Source organism: Aspergillus campestris (assembly GCF_002847485.1).
Source record: "Aspergillus campestris IBT 28561 chromosome Unknown P168scaffold_11, whole genome shotgun sequence".
NCBI lineage: Eukaryota > Fungi > Ascomycota > Eurotiomycetes > Eurotiales > Aspergillaceae > Aspergillus > Aspergillus campestris.
Genome location: NW_020194346.1, coordinates 663,172 through 683,698, shown reverse-complemented (window position 1 = coordinate 683,698; position 20,527 = coordinate 663,172). Strand labels below are relative to the sequence as shown.

Here is a 20,527-nt window from a genome sequence, read left to right as displayed (position 1 = left end):
AATTGGCATGCGCACTGCATAGAGCCTGACTCCCTTGAGGTCTTTATCTCGCATATCGCAACACTGAAGATTGAATTCATTGAAATCCTCAATCATGAAGATAAAACGCGTGGCAATGCCATTGCTTATGGCAGCCTCCTTTGTGTGGGGGATAGGGGATGGCGCGTCGGAGCAAATGCAAGTCCGAAGAGAGATAGGAGAGAGAGGAGTGTTGACTGAATGGAAAACATGGCTGGCGTATGATAAAGCATGTGACTGCAAAACCAGCTTGACGACATATACCACAATAATTCCCCCGATCATCACCACTACAAGCAAGACGTCCGAATTGCCTCCTCCCCCTTCGACAACCTCTACCACATCTACCACATCAGAGGAACATTCGCATCCGACCCTGTGGCCTCCCCCACACAAAACAAAAACAGTCACCGTCACCCCTCCTGCAGAGACACGGACAGTTACCGAAAGCTCCAATGCCACGATTACAGTAACTGATGATCCGGTGACGATCACCCGAAGCTTCACGGACTTCCAATGTCCCAGTCAATCTATTACAGCTCCACCAGACCACACCATAACAACCATAACCAAAAGCTTTGGGTTCACTGTGACTGTGACAATCAGCATTGGGATCGGGGACGATGAAACAACCACCATTACTCAGAATGCGACATCCACGGTGACAGAGCCAGGAAGCACGATGACAGAACCAGGAACCACAGTCTCCTTACCAGGTTCCACCATCACGACCACGTCCGTGGTGCCTCCCAGGACGGTGACCGTGTCAGGATCGGTCACCACCCTGCCAGGGTCGACTGTGACCTCGACCTTGACATTGCCAGGGAGTACCATCACGACTACCGCACCGGGAAGTACCCTCACAACCACCGCTCCGGGGACCACCATCACCACCACATCAGTTGCGCCACCCAAGACAATCACGGTATCAGGGTCGGTCACGACTCTTCCTGGATCAACGATTACTTCGGTCATCACACAGCCAGGGACAACTGTGTCAGGGCCTACGATCACCAAAACATCGGTCGTGCCGCCAAAAACGATCACGATATCAGGTTCTGTCACCACTCTTCCTGGGTCGACGGTCACGTCCATCATCACACAGCCGGGGCCAACTGACTCAGGGTCCACAGTCACCGGTAAGCCAGAGACCACTGCAGTTCCACCCAAATGTATCTGAACTGACTTTTTACAGCCCCCGGCACCACATCTGCAGGCACCACGTCTATTTCCACGAGAACAACAACCCAAACGGTCTCCCGCTGCCCACCTCTTTCCGTAAATCCAACCTATACCCCTCCTGCACCGCTCCCAACAGACTACACCTGGGGCTGTCCTCCCGGCACTCTCTGTAGCCCGAAGCGGAGCGGCGACAGCGCAAACTGCAACTTCCAGGCCGGCATTCCGCCAGAAGATTACGTCTGCCGGCCCGAAGAGTGCATCAAGAGCCCGCCATACATCCACAACCAAGTCTGGAACAAGACTGAGAACCCAGAGACCAGGACGTACAATGTTTCTAAGGGGTACTTCAACCTCGAACCTGCCCTCTTTGGGCTGAGTGATGATATATTCCGCTTCCCGGAGATCGATGAGATTGGCAGCGACAAATACTACCGTCGCTCATCTCCTACCTTCGTATGGAGACGGGACAAAGGAGGGAGCTCCTATCCCGATCTTTGCTACCCTCCCTGCAACGAAGCTGCGCAGGATGGCCAGAACCTCGGCAAAGATCCCGATCTCTGTAAAGAGGGCTCGAATTTCCAGGAGAAAAGGGGCCAATGCGAGAGCTGCATAGGCGGCACAGGAGACCCCAGTGGCGGGATCCCAGATTTCCTGCCATGGGTAAACTTCTGCAATGATCAGGGGTCCTCAGGCGGGGGCGATGGCGCCGCGCAGTCTTCGTCGGCTGCTCAATCAAGCTCGTCAACGACCACAACCACCAAATCAAGTACCAGTGAGTCGACAATCGCAACCTCTTCTGCGTCTACCAGTGATCCTTCAACCTCTTTGACATCGACTTCCACGTCGGGCGTTCCACCTACTACAACGCGTTCTGCTTCTGCTTCTACAACATCAGGTATCTCGTCTACCACACACTCTACTTCTGATTCTACCACGTCAACTTCATCATCTGCCACCACACACTCTGCTTCTGATTCTATTACATCGCGTGTTTCATCTGCCACTACACACTCTGCTTTTGATTCAACCACATCAAGTACATCATCTGTCACAACTAGTTTTGCGTCTTCGACAAGAACGACATCTGAACTTCACAGCGAAAACGACAATGGAAACGCTAACAGTACACCAGGCTCCGGTTCCTCTGGTCCCGGTACAGGTTCCTCCCAGTCGGGATCCCGCCCAGGGAACATCCCCCCCACCAGCTCGCAAGCTTCCCCAACGAGAGCGCCTTCATCGTCGACAACGCCAGACACACCACTGCACACCGCAGCGGGTGTGTCGTTATCCGTACCATCGTGGTGGAATATCTCTGGGGTCATGTTTATTTTTGCTGTTCTTGGGATGTAGATTCGAATTTTACCCCCTCTCGCCTACTTTTTCTTCCCTCTCCCATGTCTCTCTTCCTTCATATGCTTCCTTTGACTTTTTTTTTTGGATTTTCATCTATATTCTTGTTTTTTAACTTGATTTTGTCTCTCTCTGTTTCCTTGTTGCGGGCGGCGATTACACCTTTACTTATAATCCGGACTTTATGCCGTTGACGATGGGATGATTCATGGGTTTATTGATTTGATCGTGTGTTAGTATTCTGCCTTAATTATGCCTACCCGACACATATATATATCCTACTCTAAAACGCTGCGACTGGGATAATGCACGTCCCGAAAACCTTTCTTCCATCGAACATTGATTCAAGACGCTGTCCTGCACCGGAGTACACCGAGTAGTATTCGTTTCTCCCGAAACGTCATCGATTAATACAGCCAAGTGTAATCGGGCCAACAGTGGAGAAAGATCTAGCAACGTGGACCCAACGTAAATTGATCCATATTTCCCTGTGTCTGATCGGACAACATCATCGCCCGTTAGCCCGCTCGGTATATTTTCGATTCGTCTGAAGCGTTATGTGTATCGTGTGAAATCATTGCATAAAACACCACCGTTTCGTGTTGTCGCAATGTTACAGTAAGGACGCGACGAGACCAGCAGGAAGTGGGCCCCCTCTCCATCGGACGGTCACGTGGGGGAATCCCACTAAATCTCTTCAATTCTGCACATCACCGCAAAGTCCAACGGATTAGAGAGACCATCGCACAATGGACATCATGACGCGATCGCGAACCATCCAGTGCCCTCTACCGGGAGGCTTTGGCAAGCAGAGACCTTTTAAGATCGAGCCAAACGAGAATACCCGTCGGGTCCGCAGGGAGCTCGCGGAGCGGGATGAGAAATTGCAGATCTCCAATGACCTCTACCAGTTCGACCCAGAAGACGCCGGAGATATCATCTATTTAACCTCATACCGCCACATGCGGAGTGAGATGTCGGTCATCAACATCAATCCCCGTTACCATCGATATGTGGGTCACTCCATCTGCCAGACGGTCTACACGCCTCGGACGAATCTCGGCTATCTCGACAAGCTCCCGCTGGAGCTCCTCCACGACATCTGCATCAATTACCTCGACCTGCGATCGCTCTTCACATTCCGCCACACCAACCGACGGGCGCAAATCGTGGTCCACAACATCCGCGGCTACCGCACCTTCACCACGCACGCCCTCGGGGCCCTCTGCGCCATCTTCCGCTCGCAGATCGCGCGATGGTACACGCTGCGCGATCTCCTCGGCCTGCTGTACCAGCGCGACTGCACCTTCTGCGGCCGCTTCGGCGGGTACGTCTCCCTCACCTCCTTTACGCGATGCTGCTACCTGTGCCTGTCCCACCTGCCCCAGCTGGAAGTGGCCACCGTGGATGAGATCACCATGTACTACTCCCTCGCTGAGGAGGACCTAGAAGACGTGCCGAAAATGTGGATGGTGGGAGGGCAGGTCTACTCATGGCCGGGATTTTGGTGTAAATGGCCCATTCACGTCGTAGCAGAAGGGCATATATCCGGGCCCGACGGCTGCGGTTTCATTGATCAGATTAGATTTCTGCTGGATCCTGCCTTCCCTAAGAACCCGCATCCACTGCGGCTTATGACCGCTACGCACCTCCCGTATGTAGACCGGGCTAGCGGTCATGTCGAGTATGGGGTAGCTTGCATAGGTTGCGCGGTGGGGTTCGAAGGAATTATCCGGGCGGACGAGGTGTCGGAATTGGGAGACAAGTATTACCACTTAGAGGACATCGTATATTCGGAGGAGGGCTTCATCAAACATTTTCGGCAATGTCCAATCTCGCAGGTGATCTGGGAAGAGTGCTGTCGGGCCTGCGACCTCGGACAGACTGTAGATTTGGAGGAACTCTCCATCCGAAAAGGATGGTACAAGATCGGCAAGGGGCCTGGGGAGAAATGATACCTTTTTCTTTGTTCTATCTAATGTATTGGAATTCGGGCGGTATACATTCCATTCTTCTTTGTGCATGCAATTTACGTCACTCCTGTATCTAGTGGTGGCCGACCTGTCAGGACGAGACCATATCAAGGCTATCCGGATCCACACTATCATGTTTGGTGGGGCCGACATGCCCAAATGGTGGGGTGACGCTAGTGTATTAGTTGGTGATCAGGAAGGATCTGAGATTAAGTTTGGACAAGAATGATACTTTCTGTGTTCCACCGTTATGTGCATCCTCATCTCGAATCAGGGCCATGAAGATTCCTGATATACCTGATATCGAGTCGATCACGTGGGCGGCACCGACACGCCTTATCTAACCCAAACAAACAAGCTTGGCCCTCCTCTCTCCGAATAAATCCTCCACCACGATGACTGATTTCCACTTCGGTGGGCAACCACTCAATAATGACCTGGTTGCATCGATATCGCACGTCTTACGCACAGCAGGCATCCCCAATCTGCTCTGGGGAAACTATCTTTTAACCGTCTTTGGAGTACCTACCATCGTGGACGTCTGTATCCCACCAACATATCATTACCGCTTTCCTAGAAACGTTGCTAACTTCTACTGCCCACAGGACGCTGCATTCGTTGTCCCCGACACACTCATAGAAACCGCCTACTCCACCCTGACAGACATAGGGTTTATTCCCTGCGCGCCGAGCTTCAACTGCGCTCGCCCCTACACCCGCCGCTGTCCCCCGCCCACCAGTCACCTGCACATCGACGACAACCTCGCCGTGTCCTTGCACCGAAAATCAGATATGCTATGGGCGATTCCCGACCTAGAAGACATCGATATATCACGCGACGCGGATCCAAACGTTGTGCTAGCATGCGATAGGAGACTTCCCCCGCCAATTCCCGGCCGAGGCCGAGGCCGCTTCTCGTCGGGACTCGATGCCGTCTGGATCCCTAGTGCCGTCAGATACTGCGAGGCTTTGATCCTCTTACTGTGTCGGGATTACGGGAGTGCCTATGAAGATTACTGGGTTGTTCTATTGACTTATATGCTGGAGTTTGTGGACGGGACTGAGCTTCTTGATGAAGACCGACTGGGAGAGGAGTACCGGCCGTTCTATCGAGCGCTTGGTCAGGCGGATCCGAAAATGTATACTAATTTGGATGCACTTCGTCGGGGTTTGTCGAAGGGGGGGCTTCTCTCTGTCAGGCCGGACTGACGGATTGCGTTTGATGGTTTGGCTTGAGTTAGAGTTTCGCCATCCATAACTGAATAAGGATGGTGGATTTTCCGAAGGACACTCGGTATTGGGAGAGTTATAACCTCTGATGGGTATGGCCCATGACCAATGACCGGTTCTCTGAAGCTGCAGCTATGCTGCGCATCCCCAACGTCCAAACGGCGTCGCCGCTTACAGAGTGGCGCACGAAAAGACTGGTCGCAGACGCGACTCTACAGACCGTGTGTCTGTCCAATATCAAGGTTGTCGGGACTCCCAGTGGTAATTGATTGTATGTGCAGTTGTATCAGGAACGGGCAACTATACGCAAAGCCCATTGATTCGAGACACTGAGAAAGCGCCAGTACATGAGACATGATACCAATGCTTTGTTGTATGATAACAATCAGATAGACTTTCAATGATGAAGAGGATGCATAGAGCAAGTGAGTATGCAGAAGATTGCTCTGCAGAGTGGTCAAAAAAAAAAAAAAAAGAACCAGATGCTTAAGCTACATACAATACAACCCAGTCCCAGTGCCTGACACTGCGGTGAATGCTCCTAGCAAAAACAGCACGTACGATATAGACAGGTATAGAACCTCTCCCTTGCTTCTCCAGTTCACACCAGTTACATCCACCATCCACCATCCATCCCTACCTACCTACTACCTCCTCCCTCCTCACCACCACCCTATTCCACCACATCAACTACCCCATAAACCACGCCAAACATGTCCGTCCCTACATTTACCGAACTAGAACAAGCCGCCGGCGCCGTAATCCTCATCCTGCAAACGATGCCCGAATTCGCCAACACCAAAATCGCAATCATCGGCGGTCTCAGTCTATGGAAGTACATTGAGCACTTCCGGAGCACGGAGGTCGGTGTCACCCCTCCTAAAGGAAACTGACTAGCCGTTATCAGTACTAGTATTGAGATGGAATATATGACCCGGCTGATCCAGTCCCAACCAGTATACCCCGTCCAACAGGACGTTGACTTCCTAATCACAGTCCAGGGCGCGCCCAACGCCGTTAAAGAGAAGTTGCTTGCGCTGCCGAAGACGCCGTTCAAACAGCATGCGCAGCTTTTCTTTTACATTGGGGCTGGGGGGAAGGCTGTCCAGGTTGATATCACGCCTTCGTGGCAGGTGTGTACATTACATTGCATAATTTCCTCCATCTACCAAATCACATTGTCAACAGTGTCCCACACACCACAAAAAAAAAACATCCCGAAAGAAAATCTAATAAAGCAAATAGTCCCCCTACCTCCCCCAAGCCGCAATCCCCATATCACTCGCCCGCCCCGACTCCCTCCCCTATATCTCGGAGATCGACCTGCTGGTCTTCAAGATCAATAGCTGCGGGCTGCGTCCGACGGCGGTGAAGAAGATGCGCGATGTGAGGGATGCGAGCACCCTCGTTGATGATCTGTGTGCGAGGAGTAGTGGGAGGGGGATTGTGCTTTCAGCGGAGCAGAAGAGGGCTGTGTTGCAGGGGCTGGATGATGTTGTTGCGCTCTCGAGGAGGGAGTGGGGGTGGTGGGCTGGGAGGTTGGGGTTGGTTGATTCCTAGTAGGTACCGGGCTATGGATTTGGTGTGTCTTTTGGGTTTGGGTTGTGTGTTGGGTGTTTACTTTGGGTATGCTGGTTTGGGGATTTATGTGCTGTTGGTTTTGATTTATGTATGGATTATGTGGGGTGTCTTGCAGTATACTTGAGATGTGACTGTTGGACAGGCCTACTCTGTCTACTCTTGTTGGTATACAATATCTAAAGTCCTGTAGAGTCCACTATATGATATGTTGGGGATATCAGTCAGGTTAAGCCCTATACCAAACGCCGGTCAGCGATTTGGCGTAGCGATCATGAGAGAATATCACTCCAGTCTCAATCTTGCCAGTGGAATACATCTAAGCAACGCTCCCTAATAGATTACATACTATGATAAACGTTGATACCTTATTACAATAACAATTTAGAAGACACTATACGAAGATGCTAACAACAGGCAGAGCAATCCAACATAATCCACAAGTACACATACACACACACCAAAACACACTCATAACATATCACTCCTTCCCAACCTTCCCCGTCCCCTTCTCCCAAAACCACCGATACAACCCCCCCTTCCACTCAGCAGCCTCATCCTCCACATAATCGCTCACCATCTCAACCGTCTCATTCGACCCCACCCCCGCAGCTCCACCACCACTCGACATATCAACGGCAACACTCCCCGAGCTCTTCGCCAGCGCCTCCCCCGCCCCCTGTCTCGCCGAGCCCGCCAGGTCCTTCGCGCCCTCGCGCGCAGCCTCAGCCCACTCCTCCGCCTGTTCGCGCGCGCGCTCGATCAGCTCCTCCGGCGTGGGGTAGCGGCGCAGCACGATCAGCAGGAGGTAGTAGCTCTGCACGATGGCGGCATAGACGGCGTCTTTAGCGAGCATGGTGAAGCCGTGTGAGAAGAACCCCTTGGCGACTTCGCCCGTGAGGCCGCTGTACAGCGCGGTGAGGCCCTCCGTCCGTGCGATGGTCACCACGTTGGAGATAATTGGCGGGACGAGCGACATTCCTTCGTCTTCTTTCTCGTCCTTCCCCGGCGAGGGCGCCGGCTGGCTAGAGGAGGTAGCCTGCGCGCGCGTCTTCGCCATAGAGAACGGATACGTCACCGACGAAGCAGTAGCCTTGCTAATAGCAGCAAGGAAGAAGACCATAGCGGGAGTAGGCTTCCCACGCCGACTCTTAGGCAGCACAGAGTATTTCAGGAACTCGTTAAGAAAGAACGTGATGGACGGGTTAAGCGTCAGAATCAACGACGCGGAGTATCCCGACCAGAAACCGCGGATACCCTTCTCCGCTCGAATCCGCGCCGCAATCTCCCTCGTGCTCGCGTTCGACCGCGTCGTTTGCTTTCGCGCAACGATATTCGCCAATGGCGTTGTGAACAGTTTCGCGAATGCACCCGCTAACACCCCTATCGCCAGCTCGTCCAGCACGGGTAACACAACGCGCTTGCTGCGACGGTCACCAGCACCACCGGAGCGGGCCCTAATGCGACGATCTCGAAAGAAGCCATAAGCGAGGAAAAAGAGGAACGAGTCCGCTACCGTCTTGAAAGTATCTTGGGCTAAACCCGCGTACAAGCTTCCAAGACCTTCTTTTGCGTAAATTTTGCGCGCGGCATCGATGACGTCCGTGTATGTCTCTTCATCGTCGTTGTCCCCTTCCCCCTCCTTATTAGATTTGGCTCGCTGGTTCTGTGTCTGGAGGCGCGTGATGATGAGACTGAGGGGGTAGGTGATGAGGTTGGAGATTGCTGAGCCGACGGCTCCTGCTGTTGCGTTTCCCAGGGCTGGGAGGGCGGGGCCTCGGAGGGCGGCTGTGCGCCAGTCGTCTTTTGGGGGGGTTTCTTCGTAGCGGTGGTAGAGCTGGTATGTGTCCTACAATAAACGGGGTGGTTAGAGGGTTATTATTGTGGGAGATGATAAATGTTTGTTTGGATAGCTAGGTACATACCAGCTCTGAATCGTACGAGATTTGGTATTCAGGCATGGTGACGGTCTCCTCGTAAGACGCTCAGCCAAGGATCCTGAAAGGGTGGACTATTATACACAGTTTGACAAAGGGAGTTGGATGAAGGGGAAACAGTACTAAGGAAGATGACTGGGCAAAATAAGGATGGGAGAGAAAATTAAAGCTGGGTTTAGACCGAGAGATCAAAGAGCTAGAGCAGGAATTCGCCAATATGATGTGCTGACCAGGTCGGCCGAGGTTGATCGAGCGTCGAGAAGGATAACGTCATGGCCTGCGGTGGTCCGTGCTTCAACCGGTTGCTGCATGTGACGGCTCCATCAGGCCATCTTATCGCCACGATCTCATCTACAACTCTACACTATATTGAAAGTAGTATTTGGCAGCATCTGCTGAATTTAGAAGCTAGCTGAAGCTAGAACAAATGTATTGATACCAAGAAATTCCATCAAAGACCTCCGAAAGAATCCCTAAGAATCCATAGCAGATGTGCTGTTCATCCGTAAAAAAGAACCATTCCGAACCCCGTACCCAGTTGGTAAGAAAAACCCTCATTAAGCAAGTAGACAAGAAAAAACGATAAGCAGCATCACATCATAGCGCTAAAGCCCGGTCCAGCGGACCCGCCCCGTAGACAATCCATCAGAGCGACGAGCCCAACCGAACAAAGATAAAGAGCAAGACATCGACGACGATTTAACCACCGAAGCCGTACAGGGTACGGCCCTGGCGCTTGAGGGCGTAGACCACGTCGAGGGAGGTGACAGTCTTGCGCTTGGCGTGCTCGGTGTAGGTGACGGCGTCACGGATGACAGACTCGAGGAAGGACTTGAGGACACCGCGGGTCTCCTCGTAGATCATGGCCGAGATACGCTTGACACCACCACGGCGAGCGAGACGACGGATGGCGGGCTTGGTGATACCCTGGATGTTGTCTCGCAAGATCTTACGGTGACGCTTGGCGCCGCCTTTGCCGAGACCTTTGCCGCCTTTTCCACCTGTAGACGATGATGTTAGCATTAGTCTATTAAAAATATGGCCAACATTGAGCCAGGATGGTTATCATATCCATTGATAATAGAGACAGGTAAGGATGGGTGAGGATGGGACAGGATGAGAGGATCACGACACGCGGACGCGAGGCGGACACACGGGGTCACGTGCGACCCCGGTACAACACCATCACCATCCTCACCTCATCCCGCGCATCATCCCCATCATCAACCCCATCATCAATCAGGAACAGACAGAAACAGAAAAATACTTACGTCCAGTCATCTTGTCAAATAATAAATGTAAATTCGACGATCAAGCAGTTGATAAAATTTGATGAAAAAGCCGATGATCGGAAGATGGACGGCGAGAAGTTGTAGGTTGACGCGTGCCCAGATAAAAGAGGTTGCAAGGGGAGAAAAAGAAGAGCAGCAGAGTGGACGATGGGAGAGGGGCAAATGCTTTAAATAGGTTTTTAGAAGGGCGGGCGGGCAGGCAGGAGCAATGAAATTTACTTGCCTTTTCCTGACTGAGTGACTAAGCCGTAAAGTGATCTGGAAGGGTCATTAAAGCAATGTTGCATGCTGATTGGCGGGCCAGGGCTGGGAAAAAGGGCGTTATGAACGACCGCTTTCGAGGCGGTGTTTTGGCGGGTGCGCGGGAGTGCTCCTGCTGGGCCTTTTGGCCCCGGATCTTCCGTGTCGGACGGGTCGCTGGTCACGTGGTCTTGGCAGCGGATATCTTCCCGTTTCTCATGCTACGTGCTTCGTTACTGTATTCTACTATGAGTGTTTTTTGATGTAGATTATCCACCTGCCGTCCACCGATCATCAGGAATGTTCATGACCGTACGTCATTAGGATTGCGCTACACTAACAATGTACAGACTAGGTAGTGTCGAAGCCTTTATCAGTGCTAATTGTGGCATGCACCCATGTATTAAAATCTGGCATTCTCTCTGCCTCCCATTATCATACCAATCCCCATGATCAAGTAGAACAACACAAGAAACATTTGTTTAACTCCGGTAAGACGAAAGCCCCCAGTCAATCCTTCCATGCATGCGCCATACAGAATACAACAGAAAACAGTCGAAACAGAAAGCAGAGTGAGAGGTGTTTTTTGCTTAGTTTGGAAATGGATCCACGTAGTACTGTCGGAATGGCAATGGCCAAGGTCCAGCAAATAATTTCACAGAGCAACATCGTCATATCATCAGGAATTTTTGAACTTGAGAAAAAAAGAAAACAAGAAGAAAGGAACAAAAACGTTTTATCAGCCGTTACCTCGTCACAACCCAACAAACCAGAATAAGCCCTGAATGGGTGTTCCTCGCGGTTTATGATACATCGCGTAGGATTGCCATCCATAGCATCATGTCTGGGGGAAGGGCATGAACATGAAAAGAAAGGGAAAACACAACGCAGACGATGGAAGAGGTTTCGTGTGCTGGCCGCCATCACTGCGCCTAGAAGACCAGAAAGATCACAATGCGGACAAAAGATGATAATAAAACAGTAAACACAAATGCAACATGTTGAAGCTGCAGTCACGCGGAAAATGGGGTCATCTATCCTCGAATGACAGTCGGTGTATGTGCTTCTTTCATGAAGTTGTTTTGCGGATATCGGTACTCGAACGGCTTCGGAGAGGATAAAGTGGGGACCCGATGAGTGACATCCATGGACGGAGAGTGATTTGGAGACGAGGACGCCGAAGAGTGGGATGAGATGCTGGGGGAACTGGGGATGTCTTTTCTTTTCTGCCGCAGGGAGTCATTGGCGTGGAAGGGAACCGGCTGGGTGCCACCTGATGTGTATTCTGGGGAGCCGTAGAAACAATATCGATCCACGAGCTCTTTATACACCGACGATTCATGGTGGGGTTTGCTGGATAGAAGAGAGGAAGGCTGCACAGGCTCTGGGCGGGCAACCTCTTGGTTCACCTTGTTGACTGGCAAGGCTTTGTCGAGGACCCGACCTGGCGCCCGAACGGGATCATGTGCCCCCGTATCAGAGGGTCCTGCGGACTTTGCTCGTGTGGTTAATGTTGTGCGATCATGAACCGGCTTCGTTCGCATCGCAGCAGTCAAAGATGCTCCAAAGTCATAGCGGTTGCTGAACGCCTGAGATCCCGGTTTTTCGCGCCGAATGGGCGTGACTACGTCGGTATCGCGCACCACCTCGTCCAAGACGTTGGTTTTATTCTGCGGCGGTTCACCAAACGAGAAGTAGCCATCCTTGGACAAGTCATCGAATGTCGAAGGGGCGGAGTGGCGATTGCCAGAGCCGGTAAACGTTTTGCTTCGCGGAAGTGATGGGCGAGGCCGCGCAACTGGAAGGCCCTGGGAGACATTTGAATCCTTCGCCACGCGAGCAAAGTTCACCTGGTAGTTCTTGTGGTCATTGTTGTCCCAGAGCTCTTGGCCAGAGACATTGTATCGAACACAGATGAACAACGTCTTGTGTTCCAGGTGCGTTTGATCGTTTAGCTTGATACCGAAGGAGAACCGGTCATATCCGTCTTGAACCCTCTTTCGACGTACATCGTCGTTAAACTCTGCAGTCACCTCGGAGATGGTCCTCCAGTGGTCAAAAGTGAAGCGCGCGGCGACGTGCTTTTCGAAGGCCAGGTTGGCCACGGCCACCACACCAACCAGGGTGGTCTTGTCTGACGAAAGGAAAAGACGTTCTAGTCGAACCCGCTGCAGAGCTCGGGAAGACTGATCGGTGGGGAAGTTCTCCAGCCGCAATTCCCATTCGAACGACGGCCCCCGTGGGGCTTTGGTTGGGAAAGGGAACTCGTCGGTTTGATATTCCTCGATGGGGGACGTGTTTGCACTGACGGCTTGCGGCTTGTCGAGTTGCAAGAAATGGCGGATGTGTTCGAGCTGAGCATCGAAATGGACAGCTTTCGAGAAGGTCGGTGTCCCGGGCATGCTCGACGGACGCCGTAGGGAAGAAGGTGTGCGTAATGCTGGTCTCACGAGCTCTCCTGACTTCTTGCGTAGCATTGGCTGCTTCACTCGAGGCTCATCCTCCCTCTCGCTATCCTCCGGCGAGCTGGTCACCGCTTGTTCTTGGTGATGGACGATAGACGTCTCCGTGACGGACCTCGAGTGAGAGATCTTGCGGGCTTCCCTTGAGAGGGGCGGGTGAGAGGGGCTCCTGGTGTCATTTGGGGTTGCCATCGTGTTCGACGACGGGTTGATTTGCTGTGGCTCTCTCTCCGGGGAGGGGACCCGTCTCTGTTCAATCGACCTCACTGCCTCCTTGAGCTCCTTCATCTGGACCTTCTGTTGACGAGGGGACGCGGGCTCCTCATCACTCGAGTTCGCTGGAGATTCCGGGGGCGACATCAAGGCACCGGGGGGCATGGAAGCATCCGTTATCGGCGGCGGGGACTGCCGGATGCTTGATAGAGAGTCGACTCCATGATTGATGGCGTGATCGGGGGAAGTCAGTACCTTACTGTGAGACGGACTTCTCCGGTGTTTCCGCAGATAGGCGGTGGAGGAGTAAGAGCGAGGGAGATGGAGCCGGGAGTGTTTGGAATCCACGGTGGGCGACCCTGGCCAGGACTGGGAGGACGGTTTGCAAGCTTCAATGTGCTGCACGGGCGGCGACAACTTGAGCGGAGCTGTGTATGGCATCCGGCCGGAATACTCTCGAGAGGAAGGGCAAGTGGTTTTGATGCGGCAAAGACAAGACTGCTTCTCGGATCAATCAAAGCGACTAAATGACGAGCAATCCGTAGATGTTGCTCCGATGTGTGAAGACTTATTTTTTTTCTGTCAGCAAACTAGCCTGGAGCATTTGTCAAGAGGACCAGAAGGGTGGTATGATGTGGGGAGCCGCTGATATTATCAAATAGAAGGAACACTTGACGCCACAGTGGTTGGAAGAAATGAGAGAAGTATGACAACCAGCATAGAGAATTCTCGACAGGTTACACGGAGGGGGGCGAATCGAGTCTGAAGCCGAAAATTTGCACTCCGCGATGAATGAAAGTACGGGCAGTGACTGATGGAAGAGGATGTGGTCCCGATGGAACTAACTGTGGTGTGGAACGTACCTTGTAGGATGGACATCTAGTGAAGCTGTGACATTGACCAAGAGAAAGTCAATGGTGTGAAGGGGAATGAGAGAGTCAAGTAGATGAATGGCGGAGTAGTAGGGAGGGGAGAAGAGTGTAGGAAGATGAATAATAAAGAATAAAAATATAATATAATAAACAGAAAAAGAAAGAAAGATAGATCAGCGACAAAGGAAGAGTTATACACAGAGGTGAGTAAGGAAGATCCGTCCGTATAGATCTTTCACGGAGGGAAGGAGGGATATGGCATATAACTGGAGACTAGACTGGAGACCTAGGGTCAATGCAATGGAAGGCAGCTATGCCAGTAAACAAGATTTCCGGCCGACAGTGGAGCGAGGTGGGGTGATATGTAGGCAATGCATGGGGGGGGTTTCTACTCTGATAAGAAAGGGAAAAAAAAAAAAAAGGAAGGGGCGAACTAGAAGTGCATTATCAATGGCGCGAACAGGGCAATCTAGGCAAGGAATCTCGGATCTCCAAGCTGCATGAGAAAAGAGAAGGATGAGAAATTTCTGTTTAGCACCTGCAGGATTGTAGATTCTTTTAACGCTAGCAACTACTCTCTAGGCATAAATCAACCTGATCAAGAGACTACTATACAGTATCCAGTATACTGATGAGGTGATAGTACATAATTGATCGTGACAATAGAAATGCTACCCACATTACCCAAGAACCAGTATCAAGAATGATAACAATCCTAATGATGAGTGGTGATAACGATGGTTGTGATAAAGAAGAATAGAAAAAAATTTGAATTATCTTAAATTGAATTAAATTGAACTAAATTAAAAATATAAATCAAAGTAAAAATAAAAATAAAAATAAAAATAAAAACCACTAGAAAAGTATGATTCAGCCATGTTTCCGTCATGACCGTTAGACACGATGATAAGTCGTGCTTTGACATACTAGTTGCCGCCGTACCCGGAAAAGGTCCAGGGTTAAATGTCCCTCCATTGGAGATGCACCAGATGGACCAGAAGGTCTAAATGGAGCAACACCCATGGCTAGTGGTAAATACCAACCCTGAGTTTTTCTTTACTTACCAACTTTAAATAGGCGATCGAACGGTCTAGGACAGTGGAACCAAGCCTCCCTCCCGACCAGTATGGGAGGGAGTTGCGTGCACTGTCCTTCCCCCCCTCCAATATGGAGGAGGACATACTATGGACACTCGGTGGGGTGGAAACACTTGTATGACTTTATCAACCTTTATCCCTTTCCTCTTACAGGTCGGCTATTTTGCTCCATTCGCCTCCCGATTATCTCTGGTGGGGCCATTCATCAGTCATGTAGGACGGACCGGAACCTGGGGGGATGATGGGTAGGTTCCGTCGATTCCTTTCGAACTCTCTTAACAACGTGCGTTGTTCGGGGGTTCCCATCGGTCATCCAATTTTTTATCAACCTCCCGATGACCGTGCCGTGTCTTCTTCCCGACCATCCCCTCTGTCGGATTAATCCGTGGCTTGGTAGTTGGTGGAGAACAGGTGATGAGCACCTAGGTGATCTTCAGGGCTGCATGTCCGGAGTATTCTGGTCCATGCTACGAATAGCACGGTCGCAGGTCACCCGTGATCTGTATGGAAACATCTCCATCAACTGGGCGCGTGCATACCTACATACATACATCGTGCATAACAAGTACCCTGGAGATATGCACGTTGGGTGGTCTTGTATCTGTTGAATACCAAACTCGCAAGGGTTATGACTGGTGGGGCGGTTGTCGGCCGCATAATCGATCCGTGCCAGGCCAGAACGTCAGCAAAACAAGGCATACCTGCATTTTTTGGAGTTTCAGTCTTTTAGCTCAGATGTCGAACGCTAAATTCCTTGGAACTCTCAAAGTATGTCATTGAGGGGGGGGAAGGAATAAAGTCGGCGACCCCAGCCACGATGCTCTCCGTGTTCCAAGGGAATGGATTGTTATCTCCGTGATAAGAGATATCGGACCCGACGGCATACTTTCGATTTCTTTAATCCATGGAAAGATCCGGAGGAAGGATTGTAAAATATTATGTAAATGTTGGGAATATTTAGATAGTATTGTTCGGGAGGATCTGAACCATGAAACCAGGGAGGTGATCTTCCAAGAAAAAAACCTGATACCCAGTCAACTACCCACTATCCACCCCCGGCCAGCGCCGCACTGTCGCTCCCACTAGTCCATTTTATCCGTTTGCCACCGCCCAACCAAATTCCCCCAAGACAATCCTCCAAGGGTCTAGATACTGTCGATCGAGGAAGGTTGAGGGTCCTTGTTCTTTGTCCATTTGATCTTCAATGATGCCTACTTGATGAACCACGCCATTATTCAGGTCTCCCAAATAGGAGTATTGATTTTCGTCCCCCAGTCTAATCACGTTTAGCGCTCTGTTTTTCGAGCCTTACATGATTCTGGTTCCTCGAAAATTCAGATACTGCCCCTCCCATCGTGACATCTTGGCACTATCGTTGTACCACCGTTGGGGTAAGCAGTAATACTGTAGAAGTCACCGAAGATCGGGAAATGGCTGATCAACAGTAGCATCCAAGCCGGGAACGAGCCCCTTTCCGGCATGGCATGATTCTCGGCTTCTTTCATTCATGTCAGTCGTCTTGACCGAACGTCCAAAAGCGATATTGGTGAGATAAAGCTAGGGTTAGCATCGTATTCAAGACTGCTTCGTTAGTTGCATCGTCATTCAATTATGCCCATCTGGGCCCAGTCGGGTTATTGATCGGAGATGGTGGCTTGACTTTCTTGCTTTGTCTCTCTCTTTTTTCTTTCCTCTTTTTTTCTTGATGTCGCCATGGTCAGTGCGGCGGGTCCCCTAGTAAAGCAGGAGTCTCGGTTTCCTAGTTGACTGGGGGACACAGGGAAGACGCTAAGAGCTAGTGTCTCACCACCTTTCTTGGAACCGTGCAAATATGACATCAGGTTACGAGTGCGATATGTGGTTATTCGACACCATTGGAAAGATGGTCGGCCGGTTGAATGGCGGGCGGCCTTCAGGTCGTCGATTTCAATGTCCTAGTTTGACCTAGATGTGTTCCACTAGCATTGCTACCTGGTGGTCAAAGTATCAGTCTGGGCGGCACAGACACAGGAGAATTGAAAATCCTGCTGCATCTCTGCCTTGCTGAAGACCAACCGAATCGCTCGGATAGGAATTGATGAGCAAGCGGCGGTCCGGAAAATTGGAGGTCGATGTCTTGACTGGTGGGTCTCTTTTCTCTCCTTCCCCTCCCCCTTCTTTGTTGGTTCCTTTCCTCGGTGCGGCATACTTGCATTGGCTGTTTCATATACTCTTGCACAACACTGAATATAACGACTCTATCAATTAACACAGACTGACTTGCGGTCTATTGCACATCTAAGGGGTGACAGATGGCTCAGTCAAACAAACGCTGCAGATATCCTCGCGATAATTGTAACAGGGCATCCACTACGGTTGTCGCCTCCTATCCACTGGGATATGCAGTGGCAGCCTATTCTAGGGTTACCATTTACACATCCATATAGACTTCTCCACCATCGATGCTACATCTCTCATATGTACCAAATTAACCGAGAATTCTCCTCCTCCACAGAATCCCCGATCAGTATGGTCTGGGCGCTTCCCAGCTGTCCCACCCTGTTCCAATATCTGACCCTGTCCAATATTCGACCATCAGGTACAGAGCACATACCACCTCCCCTCCCATCCTCCCACAACCAGTCCGTGCCAATCCCCAACACACCGCTTGAGACCTCCCACCCTTGCGCGCTGTATCACTTGCATCATGCTTGGCCAGTAAGTCGTCCTCAATTCGCCACGACACTTTGATTCGGGAATTGCTCGTTATGCTTTATCCTCAGTAGTTCGTATAAAGAGTTTGTGGTGGCAATTGATGGGTGTCGTCGACCGAATCCCCAGCGTCTGATCGCCCCTGCGCAAGGACCGTCGAGTGTTAGTTAGTTTTCGAGGCTGTGGCTTAATGCAGCTCATTATTGCAGATACAAGCCTCCACGGTCTGTGGGATGGGATCGGGGGTATTGCGCGACTTGTGTTGGGGCTCCCCACCTCTCTCTTTCGCCCCCCTCACCCCTCCCTGTGACTTACGTTACAGTGCCAGGCCGATAATATGGAACGGCGAGGGAGTTGTTTGATCATTCTTGCAACTATGATGGATACCTTGATTTACATACTCGTTATGTTTCATGGTAACGAATCTATTCCTTTGCCCCTAGGTAGGGGCTATCACGCCATCATACATAGTTACCTTGTTGAACATGCTTCGAGCTGATACAGTTTCTGCTAGAATCCCCATCCAAACCTCCAACCCCTACCCAAAACACGAATATACCAGAGATATATTAACGACGAACAAAGACCAAGCGCCCGGGCAGGTCTTTTCGACGAGGGTCAAGGCTAGGGTCTCTGCGGCCTGGAAGTGACGACTGTAGTAGGCACGTTCTCGCCCGGGCCTTCGTTCGGATTTCCCTCTTTCGGAACCTTGACGTTTCTTCTCTCTCTGCTTAACTTTCCTTAGGTTTAACTTTCGCTCATGTCAGCTCAGACCACACTGATACAGGTAGCCAAGAGTCTGGATGCATGCCTTGTCGTGACCGTTGTTTATCATGGCTGAAGGACGGCCTGTGGAGATGCGCGATAATGCGTGCTGCCTGGGAGCCTCGGGCACGAGATTGACCCACCTTTGATACCCACTTTTGATGGAGCATGTCTGGAGTGCGTGCGCTCGAAACACTACATTATTGTTGGTGAGAGTGGAGATATCGCCTAGTACATGGTACTGATCTTCTGGGCGTGCAATGCGACACGCCTTGTAATCCATGTGGACGGAAGTTGAGGGTATCCGTGCTCAATCAAAGCGTTGATGATCCCCCCCGCTGGGCGTCGAGATCCCTTGTATGCCCCGCAAAGTTGTCTATCGCACTGGTACTGATACGGGTGCCACGCACCGATGAAAATATGGTTTGACCCCGTGGGGAACAATTTGTTCGTATCACATACATGTGAGATCTAGGTCTGTGTTCAAATGATTTACAGGTCACTGCAAATGGGAACTCCTGCTTGGACCGCAGAGAAAGCCGGGGATTCTCCAACCGATGCCACGGGCTTCGTTGCATCGGTCTCCGCCATTTACTTGGACATTAGCTGCATGGTTTTCCGCCATCTTCAAGCCTTGTCCTCGGAAGACAACCGCCCCGGATTGCATCTCCATGGCGATTTGTTCGGGCTGCCAAAGCTGGCTTTAATGACAAGGAGTATACCTTCAGGGATTCTGTATAAACCTCGGGGTATCATAACGGGTGTCTTTAGTATATTTTTATGGCCTATGCCCCTGGTCTGACACTCAAAAATAATCGAGACAATCGCCCCGTAGAAAGCATTTGATACCGAATCATCAATGCAACAAGCCCCTGTTAGTACGACAAGTAATTGCGAGTCTATCAGGCATTACCATATCCAAACCCTTCTACAGTCAAGGTGAAGCACTCCCAACCCCAATCGCTCCAAATCCACGCAATCAAGATCGTCCAAACCTCCACAGCGATAAAAAAAACCTTGCTGTGGCCTAGAACAGGCGAGAGCAGCTCAGGTGGTTGGTGGGGGCCCTGTTGGGGGGGCTTACACAATTCCTTAGCGCGCGAACCGTCCCTTTTCATGCAGTAGGATGGGGTCAAAGCTCCAAGACACTACCTCAGACTAGGTGGGTGCCAAGTTGGCTGGGTGTTGCAATGGAAGGGGGCGGACCCCTTCTTTTGCCATCTTGGAAGATAGGAAGATAGGTACTGGGCTTGGCGTGGGGGACGCCGTGTTTCGGCGACGGAGGATAGATTAGGGCCGTCTGTTTTGATTGTCGTTGACGGGGTGCATAGTATGCAGTGCAGTGCCGGCTTCCGGGTCGTTTACTAAATCGGTTTTAGAAACTATGTGCAGTGGACTGGATATTGTGCGGATCAACCGGATCACCGTACATTGCTTTTAGATTATGCCCAATCAGTGGTATCGCTCGTGGTTTTGATACATTTGACGCTCTGAACTCGAGTCGTCAGGGACAGTATCTATCTAAGTCACTACACATCTACACCGCACTTGTGGACCAGCTTTGATATCAAGATACTTGTGTGTTCCACGGATCACGTCAGTTGTACGCGCCATTGTCTCGTACGATT

The 20,527-nt window shown here is 51.1% G+C and overlaps 9 protein-coding genes across 9 annotated transcripts; 4 read left to right on the top strand and 5 right to left on the bottom strand.

Moving 5' to 3' along the window:
• Positions 1 to 94: 94 nt before the first annotated feature.
• P168DRAFT_284310 (uncharacterized protein) lies at positions 95 to 2,550 on the top strand (the record flags this gene model as incomplete). The annotated part of the gene is made up of 2 exons (XM_024836124.1): positions 95 to 1,157; positions 1,214 to 2,550. The coding sequence occupies 2 exons, from the start codon at positions 95 to 97 to the stop codon at positions 2,548 to 2,550; spliced, it is 2,400 nt and encodes a 799-aa protein (XP_024690150.1).
• A 605-nt stretch (positions 2,551 to 3,155) lies between these two features.
• Positions 3,156 to 4,744, top strand: P168DRAFT_292658 (F-box protein). The gene has a single exon (XM_024837636.1). The coding sequence runs from the start codon at positions 3,300 to 3,302 to the stop codon at positions 4,503 to 4,505; it is 1,206 nt and encodes a 401-aa protein (XP_024690149.1). The 5' UTR covers positions 3,156 to 3,299; the 3' UTR covers positions 4,506 to 4,744.
• Positions 4,745 to 4,773: 29 nt separating this feature from the next.
• Positions 4,774 to 6,174, top strand: P168DRAFT_258191 (uncharacterized protein). The gene is made up of 2 exons (XM_024834588.1): positions 4,774 to 5,062; positions 5,129 to 6,174. Exons 1-2 carry the CDS (start codon positions 4,919 to 4,921, stop codon positions 5,729 to 5,731), a joined length of 747 nt encoding a protein of 248 aa, XP_024690148.1. The 5' UTR covers positions 4,774 to 4,918; the 3' UTR covers positions 5,732 to 6,174.
• A 291-nt stretch (positions 6,175 to 6,465) lies between these two features.
• Positions 6,466 to 7,312, top strand: P168DRAFT_312683 (uncharacterized protein; the record flags this gene model as incomplete). The annotated part of the gene is made up of 3 exons (XM_024839593.1): positions 6,466 to 6,615; positions 6,727 to 6,885; positions 6,998 to 7,312. 3 exons carry the CDS (start codon positions 6,466 to 6,468, stop codon positions 7,310 to 7,312), a joined length of 624 nt encoding a protein of 207 aa, XP_024690147.1.
• A 499-nt stretch (positions 7,313 to 7,811) lies between these two features.
• On the bottom strand, positions 7,812 to 9,291 carry P168DRAFT_284306 (putative mitochondrial carrier protein; the record flags this gene model as incomplete). Its single annotated transcript, XM_024836123.1, has 2 exons — positions 7,812 to 9,179; positions 9,256 to 9,291. 2 exons carry the CDS (start codon positions 9,289 to 9,291, stop codon positions 7,812 to 7,814), a joined length of 1,404 nt encoding a protein of 467 aa, XP_024690146.1.
• A 424-nt stretch (positions 9,292 to 9,715) lies between these two features.
• Positions 9,716 to 10,668, bottom strand: P168DRAFT_292654 (histone H4). The gene has a single exon (XM_024837635.1). It carries the CDS (start codon positions 10,288 to 10,290, stop codon positions 9,967 to 9,969), a length of 324 nt encoding a protein of 107 aa, XP_024690145.1. The 5' UTR covers positions 10,291 to 10,668; the 3' UTR covers positions 9,716 to 9,966.
• A 1,165-nt stretch (positions 10,669 to 11,833) lies between these two features.
• P168DRAFT_284304 (protein phosphatase regulator GAC1) lies at positions 11,834 to 13,915 on the bottom strand (the record flags this gene model as incomplete). Its single annotated transcript, XM_024836122.1, has 1 exon — positions 11,834 to 13,915. One exon carries the CDS (start codon positions 13,913 to 13,915, stop codon positions 11,834 to 11,836), a length of 2,082 nt encoding a protein of 693 aa, XP_024690144.1.
• Positions 13,916 to 16,718: 2,803 nt separating this feature from the next.
• P168DRAFT_292652 (uncharacterized protein) lies at positions 16,719 to 16,950 on the bottom strand (the record flags this gene model as incomplete). The annotated part of the gene is made up of 1 exon (XM_024837634.1): positions 16,719 to 16,950. A coding segment is annotated over one exon (173 nt), but the record flags the coding sequence as incomplete, so codon positions are not given.
• A 2,744-nt stretch (positions 16,951 to 19,694) lies between these two features.
• P168DRAFT_292649 (uncharacterized protein) lies at positions 19,695 to 20,064 on the bottom strand. Its single transcript, XM_024837633.1, has one exon. The coding sequence runs from the start codon at positions 20,015 to 20,017 to the stop codon at positions 19,802 to 19,804; it is 216 nt and encodes a 71-aa protein (XP_024690142.1). The 5' UTR covers positions 20,018 to 20,064; the 3' UTR covers positions 19,695 to 19,801.
• Between the last annotated feature and the right edge of the window lie 463 nt (positions 20,065 to 20,527).

What these genes read in the sequence shown, in the direction of transcription:
- P168DRAFT_292658 (XM_024837636.1), top strand. Translation starts at nt 3,300, where the DNA reads ATGGACATCATGACGCGATCGCGAACCATCCAGTGCCCTCTACCGGGA.
- P168DRAFT_292649 (XM_024837633.1), bottom strand. Translation starts at nt 20,017, where the DNA reads ATGAAAAGGGACGGTTCGCGCGCTAAGGAATTGTGTAAGCCCCCCCAA.
- P168DRAFT_292654 (XM_024837635.1), bottom strand. Translation starts at nt 10,290, where the DNA reads ATGCTAACATCATCGTCTACAGGTGGAAAAGGCGGCAAAGGTCTCGGC.
- P168DRAFT_258191 (XM_024834588.1), top strand. Translation starts at nt 4,919, where the DNA reads ATGACTGATTTCCACTTCGGTGGGCAACCACTCAATAATGACCTGGTT. An exon ending in GAGTACCTACCATCGTGGAC is followed by an intron (nt 5,063 to 5,128) that starts GTCTGTATCCCA and finishes TACTGCCCACAG; the next exon opens with GACGCTGCATTCGTTGTCCC.